The 10766-nt window shown below is 40.0% G+C and overlaps 1 protein-coding gene across 1 annotated transcript in view; it reads right to left on the bottom strand.

The window, feature by feature from the left end:
• OTULIN (OTU deubiquitinase with linear linkage specificity) overlaps positions 1 to 10319 on the bottom strand; it is a 50357-nt gene extending 40038 nt beyond the window's left edge. Inside the window, exons 1-2 of the mRNA XM_074945017.1 lie at positions 10169 to 10319; positions 465 to 695 (exon numbers count right to left, since the gene is read on the bottom strand). Of these exons, the coding sequence (XP_074801118.1) occupies positions 465 to 695; positions 10169 to 10185 (248 nt within the window). The 5' untranslated portion in view covers positions 10186 to 10319. The remainder of the gene's footprint in view (positions 1 to 464; positions 696 to 10168) is intronic.
• Positions 10320 to 10766: the final 447 nt, after the last annotated feature.

Raw genomic sequence — 10766 nt, forward strand, 5'->3', positions numbered from 1 at the left:
AGCACCCACAAAGTTGAAAACTGGTGGTAGAAAGGAATAAAGACTTTTGCCTTCATGCAGTATCTTTTTCCCTCAAAGGGATACAATTTTTCTAGATAATATAGGTGAGAATAAAAAGAGGAGTAAATACTTATACAATAGTTTGAAAATGTTCTCATATAGAAAAAGAGAAAAGAACTTCAATAACTAGAGAATGGGTATACATCTAGCACACAGTAGCATTTAGCACATATGTAGCTCACAATTTTTAAAGAGGAGGACACTTGTATAAGGATATCTGAAGTCAAAGTGATCTGGGATGGCACTATCCTCTGTAAAATAGTAATGTGCTTATCTGTTTAGACAAATACAGGGTGCTGGGTTATTTTTTAATATTCATTTTTAAAAATGCTTTGAATATACTGAGACATTCAAACAGAAGGCAATGCCATCAGAAACATATAAAATAAAGCCCAAAACATTACCTTAATTTGTCAGAGTCTTCAGAAATGTTACCATCTTGCTTTTCCTGGATTAAATCTCTGTTTGCTTCCCCTTTGCATGACTGTAGATTGCTCTCCTGTGGAACTTCTTGGTTTGAACAACTGTTTGACCTAGTCCTCTGTTTTAACGTGGGTTTCTGTTCACCATTCGCTACTTCTGGGTTACTCTTTCTCTGGCAGCCATCCCAACTTCGCCAAGTGTTTCCCATGTTTCTATAAATAACATTTATATTTCAATGCCATTAGAATTATCGAAGTCAACATCTTCTAAGATTTTAATTATTTTCTTAAGACGTAGTCTTTATTGCCATTCTATTACCAGCATTTTAACAGTAACACACATGTAGGAGTACAGGCTAAGTTGTTGACAGCTGTCCAAATGTAATATTGAGTATCTCATTAATAAGTAGGGCTTTAAAATCTGCAGGATGATGCAAGCTAGGTAATTCTTCTTACTTGTAAAAGAGAAGAATATACTTTTTTTTTTTTACACTAGTAATATATTGCTATATTGTCACTGATAGAATCTACTATATTGAGACCTGGTTACCATGAAATATTGTATCTGCAAATTTTTTGCTCATTCTTTATGGAATTATCCCCACATGACACCCAGGCCTACACAAGGCACTGACTGTGTTTAATTAACTCAGGTTCTTCCTTCACAAATTCTGAAATGTAAGTCAATCTAATGCTGTTAGTGGTTGCATTGATTAGACTGCCATACACTACTGTTGTGAACATGCCACATATACAATTAGGGTTGCCAACCCTCCAGGATTGGCTGGGAGTCTCCCGGAATTGGCATCAATCTCCTGGTGACTATTGAAAGCAATCCAGGAGTTTTTAATAGGCTATTTTAAGAAAATGACATTATGTCATGTTGGGGGGAAAAAAAGCTCCTGAAATAGCTTCAGTCAGAGTTGGCAACCCTATACACGTGTGCGGTAACCTTTTTCACTTGCTAGTTATCTCATTAACTAGCACACCAAAGATCTGAACAATCACCATTTGGCAATTCGGTGTTTATTACTGGTCACAGAACACTATTAGAACCGATATTTAAGATAGCACTATTCTTGTACAAATTCACCATGTCTGCAATAACTGAATAATAAACCAAATATACTATTTCATTTACCCTTAAAGTGGAATGAATAAATGCAAAAAACACTCCTAAAAAAACCATGCAGAACAAATAAAAAAGGAAACAATAAAATCGTTTAAAACTAAATGTATGGAAATGTAATTCCACATTTGGAGTTGTCATCTCATAGATAATTAAGCACAGTATCCATTCATTTTTTTAAGCAACTTTCATGAAAGTTTGGATCCTGGTTCCTGGGAAGCCAGCCAGCTCTGCAACAGACTGAAATCTACTTTATTAGATAGAAAAGGAAACTTTTAAAGAGTAGGCCCTAGTTCGTGTTTTATGATTTTGTTTTGTATTATAATCATTTGTTTCCATCATTCTCTGTTGTTCCTAGTGGAATTTCTATTCGTTCTTAAATAAACCTTCTTTTGTTGAATTACAAGGGCTGTGTAGTTTATATGAACGGTGGTTAAAGGTAAAACTAGGGAACACTGCTCTTTTGGGTGCGGAGGATCTCTGGGATTTCTGAGAGTGGCCAATTTCAGGGAAAAATCAAATGCACAACTACAAAATGGGGAATAACTGGCTAGGTGGTAGCACTGCTGAAAAGGATTTCAGATTTACAGTGGATAACAAATTGAATATGAGTCAACAATGTGATGCAAGCTGCGAAAAAAGTCTAATATTGTGGGGTGTATTAACAAGAGTGCCACACGTAAGATGTGGGAGGTAATTGTCCTGCTCCATTCAGCACTGGTGAGGCCTTAACTGGAGTATTGGGTCCAGTTCTGGGCACCACACTTTAGAAAACATGAAAAACTGGAGAGAGTCCAGAGGGTAGCAACAAAAATGATAAAAGCTTTAGAAAACCTGACCAAAGAGGAAAGATTTAAAAAACTGGGCATGTTTATTCTTGAGAAAAGAAGACTGACAGGAGGACTTGATAACAGTCTCCATATATGTTAAGGGATGCTGTAAAACCAATGAGAATCAATTATTCTCTGTGTCCATTGAAGGTAAGACAAGAAGCAATGGGCTTTATCTGCAGCAAGGGAGATTTAGGTTACATATTAGGAAAACTTTCTAATGATAAGGGTAATGAAGCTCTGTAATAGACTTCCAAGAGAGGTTGTGGAATCCTCATCATTGGAGGTTTTTAAGAACAGGTTAGACAAACATCTGTCAGGGATGATCTAGGTTTATTTGGTTCTGCCTCAGCCTAGAGGATTGGGCTTGATGACCTCTGGAGGTCCCTTCCAGCCCTACGTTTTTCCTAGGATTCCACCATTTACAGCTGAATGGGAGTCTGCCCCCCCCCATACTGGCGGATGATTTGGCCTTGGTAATAATATATGCCTTTGTTACCTCCCAACTGGACTACAGCAACATAGCCTATTTTGGCATAAAACAGTAGCCCACAGGAAACTACAACTAATACTGTGTGCAAACTTCAAAGATATCTTCAAATCACTACATTGGCTAGCCAAAGAATATCCTATCTAGTTGAAGATTTCAGCACTTACCTTCAAAATGCTTAAGGATTTGGGTCTACAATGCCTAAAAAAATCATCTAAAACACCAGGAGGAGGACCATTATAACCTTGCTCCTCTGATGCAATGGAACTGTGTACTGGAAAAATAATTATTTTATGCAGGAGACACCTTTCTTGGAGGCTAATCCAAGACTGGAATGAATACTGGAAGAATCTACGAACTATTTTAAGCTTCACCATCTTCCATTCCAAGTGCAAGGCACACTTGTTCGACCTTGCCGTCACTAATAAAAGTACATACCACAGCATACATTAAAAAAAGAAAATCCACACACAATTAGGAAGAGGAAGAGAGAAAGAAGAAATCAGTGATATGAGAATTGAAATAAATACTGTGGTAATACATTTTTGCCCAAGTGCTCGCAACTGCTTAAATCTTGGTTTTCTAGCTAACTGGTACAGCTGTAGGGAAGCACGATGCTTTATCTCAGAGATCTTGACTGTCTCAACTCAAGCTTTATATACATACAGTGCCACTGACGTGCAGACAGCTGATGGGTGAAAGGCAGCAGCCAGCACTAGACATTTTTGTGGGGAGAGCTCAGTTTTGGCCAATGACCCACAGACAAGCCATTTCTCTTGTGAACATTTCCATGGAAGCTTGAATATCTATGCAGAATAGACAGAATGAATTGGGTGTTAGTTGCAATGTCTCATTTGATTTTAGTAAAAGTTAAGGGAGAGGGATTGGCTCACACACTCATCGAATGGCTTTAGCACCATTTTGAAGTTTAAGAAATTTACACATGCAATGCTACACAACGCAAAATTCAACAGAATACTGTGGCTAATTTTGTAGTTCTGATGCTCTCTCATAAACAAAATAAAACCACAATAGCTTCAGTGAGTCAGCATCCTGTACTTGTCAGTTTCTGCTTAGTGGACACACAGGCCTGAGCTTTCATTTAAAATGACACCCAGCAAAGAAACTAGTAGTTCTGATTATTTAATTTTACCTTATTTAATCCATCTCACGGCTTGTCAGATTTTTTTCTTCCTCATTGAACTGGCTCCTGTACACTACTTAAAAGTTGCTTTAAAGTCTTGTGGAGCACAGTTTGAAGCTCCAGGAGTGACTAATTCTGCTTATGACTTCTGGGGAATGCCCTTGAGAGAAAATAGATGGGAAATACCCACCAACTGATACAAAGTGTACAATACAAGATACATTATATGTTTTTGTGATTTATACAAACTTTTTTTCCCTTTTTATTTTTCAGTTTGACAGAATTTGCAGATCTGTTTCCAGAAAGATTTGCCTTCCACTTTTTGTGCTAAAGATATATAGTACTTTCTACATATGCTGACAATTTGTTATTTAATATTCTGAACTTCCTTGGTGGAAATTATGGATGGGCAATGGAATGTGAAAGAGTGGACATTTCTCACCATGGAATAGTTTAAACAATTACAATAATCTATCTTTATGGGCGACAGGGGATGGATAACTTGATGACCACCTGTTCTGTTCATTCCCCCTGGGGCACCTGGCCTTGGCCACTGTTGGAAGACAGGATACTGAGCTAGATGGACCTTTGGTCTGACCCAACATGGCTGTTCTTATGTTCTTGTAGGAGGAATTTGATAATGCAGTTCTAGGAGCTCTAAGTAATCTAACCCTAAGTTCTCCACCCTGCCTGCTTGGTATTAGCATCTAACCTAGCAGGCTGTACATCTTCAGGATTTCATTTAACATGGTTCAGACTGTGCCCATCAGTAGTTCGCCAGACTTCTCTGATCCTCCATTTTTTGCCTGTCTCAGTGCAAGTGAGGTTACTTCTGCTGCTCCTGCCATCAAAAAAGCCTTCCTTTGTCTCTCTCCTTCATCAGCTTGCAATCATTTCACACCTTAGCTACAAGTATCTGTTTTCCCTTGCTATATACTATGCAAATTCTTTCCCCTGCTATTATTTATTATTCTAAAGTGGGATCATTTATGAAAATTCTATAAAGTGCTTTGTGATCAAATTTGTATGGCAGATGTTCTTCCAATTATAAATGTGTAATTACTTATTTTATATATGGTAGAGTTTACCTAATTCCTTCTCTGAAGAGATGAAATTAGTCTTCTCTGCCCCTACATAAACTAAACCTCCCCAAAAAATTTCATTTTAGCTTCAAAGTCCAAATCAGTGGGTGGCCACAGACTGTGTTTTCCCTGGTTGGGTCCTTCTTGTCATATCTATGGTCCCCAAACCATGGCTAGTGCAACCACAATGACCTAGTGTGTGTGCGTGTGTTATATTGCAGCTGGATTGCATATTTCGGCAAATTTGATAGCCATGCTTTTTGGACGGCTCTGGAATCCTTCAGGCTTATTGGCAGCTGCATGCTGAGAGATGAGTTACAGCCTGTGTTAAGAAAAGGAGTACTTGTGGCACCTTAGAGACTAACCAATTTATTTGAGCATGAGCTTTCGTGAGCTACAGCTCACTTCATCGGATGCATCCGATGAAGTGAGCTGTAGCTCACGAAAGCTTATGCTCAAATAAATTGGTTAGTCTCTAAGGTGCCACAAGTACTCCTTTTCTTTTTGCGAATACAGACTAACACGGCTGCTACCCTGAAGCCTATGTTAGAGGAGTGGGTGGAATAAATGTCTCTTTCTCCCTACGGCCTCTTCACATATTATTCCCACAGAAGACCATACCTGGCCAGGATTCTCATGCTCTGAAAGAAGAGGGTAAGAACTGGACAGATAAAGAGAGCATGTTGACTACTGTTATAATCTAAACAAAATGAAAATCTGAAAAACTGATCACTTCTGCTCATGGGAAGTATTCTCAAAAATACAACATGCTATCCAGTGATCCCGGACACTACCACCTCCCTCTCTTCAGGAACTTTCAGTTCAAGCCCTCTTCACCCATGTGTTAAATATAACACGTTTCAAGCTTCCCCCAGAGGACCGCAACAAATTTCCATGTAACACAAAACCAGGAGGAGAAGCAAACATAGAAATGAAGAAATAATAAATAGAAGATTGGTTGGTATTAAATGTGAAATTGCTACAATGAGGGAGAGGAAATAAAAATAGATAGAAACAGAGAACATAACCAAGCAGATGCCCCACTCATGTCATTGAAGTAAGGATGGTTTGTTTTTAACCTGCTGTAATGTTACTTTTCATGCTCCCTACAGGGAGGGTTTAGAATTGAGGTTAGGAAGAGAATTAATCCATGAGAAAATCACTGTCTTAAGTAGCAGTCCACAATAGGCAAATGTGTACTCAATGTGCAAATGAGATGCCTGATCATGTTCCTGAGTTAGGCCTGAGAATTTCACATTTTGCCCAGGAGAAAAGTCAGCTACCCGTGTACCACTTGTTAATTTTAGTTCCAGTCTTAGAGTAAAAAGTCTTCTACCACCGAACACATACATAGGCAGAGCACTCCTCCACCATTGTGCTGTAACCTGGAGGGAAGCCTCTCAAGGGACAAGGTAATTCAGTCTTCTTTACCATTAAATCACTGGCCTCTGCTGAGACTGCTAATTGTGAGGGTAGTTTTTGGTGATAGGGATGCTGGTCTTCTAGAATTGTAACAGCGCCAAACTTAATTTACACAAGAGACATCAAACAGCTGTCAATCTGGGCTGAATCTGCAGCAATCTAGGCCTCAGTAAAACTCCTTACCATCCATCCCGCTCTCTCATAAAGCTTTCAAAGGTATCAAAGATCAAATACAAGTCAAGTTTTCATTTAGTGATGGACGAGACCGTTTTCTCTGTTGCTCCCTTGCATAGTGTGTGGAAAGTTACCTAATGCCATTAAATAACAAATAAATACTACCAGTACACAATTGATTATCTGACACTTTGTGATCCTAGGAAAACTTAAATTAAGCTTTCTTTAATCAATTTTTTTATTAATGTAAATGTTTATTTTCTTTAACTTAAAAAAATTATGAAGTTTAAAATAGCATCACAAAGCCCCATCTCAAACAATAACAAGGGCTCCCTCAATCAGATTCTCAGGTAACAGTGTGAGGAGGAGTGTTAAGAAAAAGTGACTGAATTTTTTTAAAAGATGTTAATTACCCATACAAAAGTCTATAACCATAATTACATTTCAAGTGTCAGTTCAATACAGGAATAGCTATCAAGGTGGAGATTCAACTTCTGTAAATGCCTAGATTACATAATATATAGGGACAGACTTTTAAAAAACTGCTTAATAAAGTCAGAACATAAAATACAGAAACAACGTAATGCCAAATTCAAACCAAGTCTCTAATCAACAACATGATAAGGTTCATTTTCAATGGACCAAAGCTTAGTCTATCAAGATCATGCAAGAAGTCTTAAAAAAAGCAAACAACAAAGAGCATCACTAATAATGAAGCAAGCCAGTTGATATTTTCTGCTCTTCAACATGGATATCTTCACTTTATCCAAGATAATAGTCACAAGATATGTTACACTGTGTTTCCAAGCCAATATGGAACACTAAAAAGAAATACAACGCCTGCAGTCACTGTGGATACAGGGCACAGAAAAACCTCTCCCTTCCAGTTGGCAAGTTAGTCAGTTCAGTTGCCACCATCTGTGTGCATCTATTGCAAAAAAAGAAGTGTCAACCTTCTTGTGGGACAAATATTTTTAAAAAGCCATAGGATTTAAACATCCCTGCACCCAATGACATTCAGCGACCCACATGTTAGATTGTCCACTGGATCAGCATGCATCATGGGGGGAAAGGGAGAGACGGGACAGAGAAATCCAGAGATCCAACTAAAAAGGAAATAAACCACATGGTCACTAGCCCCTGGCATTACTACTGATTAAGGGAACATGCACTTTGGTCATCACTTTCTATCTTGTTAAACTCAGACAGAACATGTCTCACAGTATACCAAGCAGACAGTAAAATCAGGTTAGGTTTAGAAAACATACCCTTCATGTCCACCCATGTTAACCCTTGCTCTCATCAAGCAAACGGCTAATGGCATCTTGAGTTCAGGACCCAGATGGTCCATGAGGTCATCATCCCCATTGGTCCCAGACCCACAGTCACTACGTCTCAGAGACATTAAGGGAGGTAGCCGCAAAGTGACTAACGGGGGGGAGGCTGTGAGGACTGGGAGGATGATAGTGGCTGCCGGGAAATCCCCACACCCACAGCCCTCAGCAGCCTGCTCAGAATGTGCTAGGTTTGCTCATAGAACACTGTGCTCCCCAACTCCAGAGACTAAAGTGATCACTTTGCAGCACCTTCAAAGCATAGGGTTCCCTCTGCTGTTAGTATTTGTATTCACTGTGGGACTTCATTCAGATGACTCACAGATGTGCCCAGAGCCTTTCATAGATGCCACCTCAGTCCCAGCTTGGTTCTTCTCAGAAGGCTGCTTGATGAAACGTGTCAGGCTCCCACTTAGAAGCAAGCCAAAGCCTCAGCCACAGACGAAATATCATCAATCACCAATTCTATACTTAAGGAAACTTTCCAAAGATTTAGAGGCAGTATTTGATAACCTCTCTATGAAAGGACAGGACCTGCTGAGCTGCTGGGGCTTTATATATTAGAAGGGATTCTTCTAATGGGACTAGTGACCTAACCATATCTTGTAAAATCGCTGGTCAGCAGCTCAATTCCCTATGAAAGGGAGCACATGAGAAATGGCAATGCTAACAGCTAACACAGAGGGAGGCAGAACAAGGACACACAGGTATCCATCACACAGCAACCAGATTAACAAGGCTCAGTGTGCTAACAAACAGCTTTGCTCATGCAAGAGGCACACATTATATTCTTACAAGTGATCTGCTTTCCCCTCGCCAGGGCACACTCCTTCATGGAAGCAGATTTTTGAAGGTGAGCTCTGCAAATCATCACCATAGATCAAGAACCTTACCACCTGTGAGAATGGGTGATGTCTGCACCCCACGGCTGGGGAGTCAAAGGAGTGCCAGCAAGGCTGGCCTGCAAGGCCAAAACTCCCCAAAATTACACCCACAACCAACACCAATCCGAAACAAAACAAAAAAACCCAAACCTTACATCAAACAAAGAGAAAGCAGCAACAGCAGCACCACTCAGCTCCAGCCTCACTCCCAAACAGACCCACAATCACTTGCAGGAGAGAGAGTGAAACTAGAAATAGCCCGATAAAAAGCCATGGTTAGCATTAATTGATACTAAAACAGAAGAAGAGCTCTCAGCACTGTTCCCTCTAAGCTGTGCGCATGTGCGCCCGCACACAGATCCTAAATCCCGTGCACACGGCGAAACACCGAGCGCATAAAAATTTGCACAGAAATTTTTTGCACACACGGCCAGTCAAAAATTAGAGGGAACACTGACCCCCCACCACCACCACCAAAAAAAAAAAAAAAGTTGCACAGGTCTCTTCAATAATTACTTCTCATCTACTTCCCTTGATCTCTCTTTAAATCCAGTGTTTCCTTCAAAAAACTGGCAGATAAGAGTCTTTAGTAAAATATTTCGTAGACAGTCTTGGCTCCTTATCCTCAGGGTGTAGGAAATTTGGAATTAAAAATAAAACCACCTTGGCATCATAAATAAATATTTGCTTGTTTAATCCCTCCCAAAATATCTTCGTTTGCTCAGACAAGGCACTGCAGCCCCAAACACAGACCCTCATTATTAGGCTATCCAATCTATTTCTTAATAGTTGAGACTAAAATTGTTTGCTTTTTAAAAGTATAAAACTCTCCCTTATACTTAAATCAAACTGCTGCAGAGAGGTAGCTGCTAGCTGACTCCGATTTATTTATATCTCTGCTCCCATCCTGGGTAATTTTGTCACACTTCCTTCTTCCTGATTCCAACCTGAATCTCAGACCAAAACGGTTACAGATCATAGAATAGAAGAGCAGCGACCTCAGGAGGTCATCTAGTCCAACCCCCTGCTCAAAGCAGAACCAATCCCCAATTTTTGCCCCAGATCCCTAAATGGCCCCCTCAAGGATTAAACTCACAACCCTGGGTTTAGCAAACCAATGCTCAAACCACTGCACTATCCCTCTTCCCTTTTTGAGCTCTCCCCTTATGGAGAATTAAAACAGAGGCCGTTCTGTACCTTATTTGGTTTTCCATCAGCTTTCTTTGCTGTTCAGGCTTGCGATTACCTCCATTTTTCAACCTAGATCACCATGTCAGTTATAAACAGGAACATATCTTTCTTCACGCTTTGTCTTGTCTGGGTGCTTCAGATTCCTACCAGTTTCGATACAGTCGCTTTCACTTTCGCTTTTTCATCGCCTGCGACGGGACATACTTCAACGCCTGCCCATGTAATTATCTTTGACGTGACGTGGGGGTTTGTTGTTGTGTACGCGTCTCATCAGAAAAAAACATGCCAAAAATAACTCGTTAAACCTTTGTTTATTACAGCCACGCACAGATCACACACCCGCCGCCACCACGTGCTGCAGTCACCCTGCTTCCCACGGACAAGGTACGCTTCAAGGGGATATGTAAATCCCCTTCTACCGCACTTCACTAGCCTTACCAAACGCACACGGGTATTTTAGAAAAAGCTGACAAGGTATACCAACTTAGTCACTCTATTTAATTTAATTGACTGATGGTAAAAATACTGAAAAGACAAGCTCAAGTCGACTATTGTAATCTTCCAGACAGGAATCCATTTGGCCCAAAGTGTCTGTGGTGTGCTT

Source organism: Natator depressus, chromosome 2 (assembly GCF_965152275.1).
Source record: "Natator depressus isolate rNatDep1 chromosome 2, rNatDep2.hap1, whole genome shotgun sequence".
Classification (NCBI taxonomy): Eukaryota; Metazoa; Chordata; order Testudines; family Cheloniidae; genus Natator; species Natator depressus.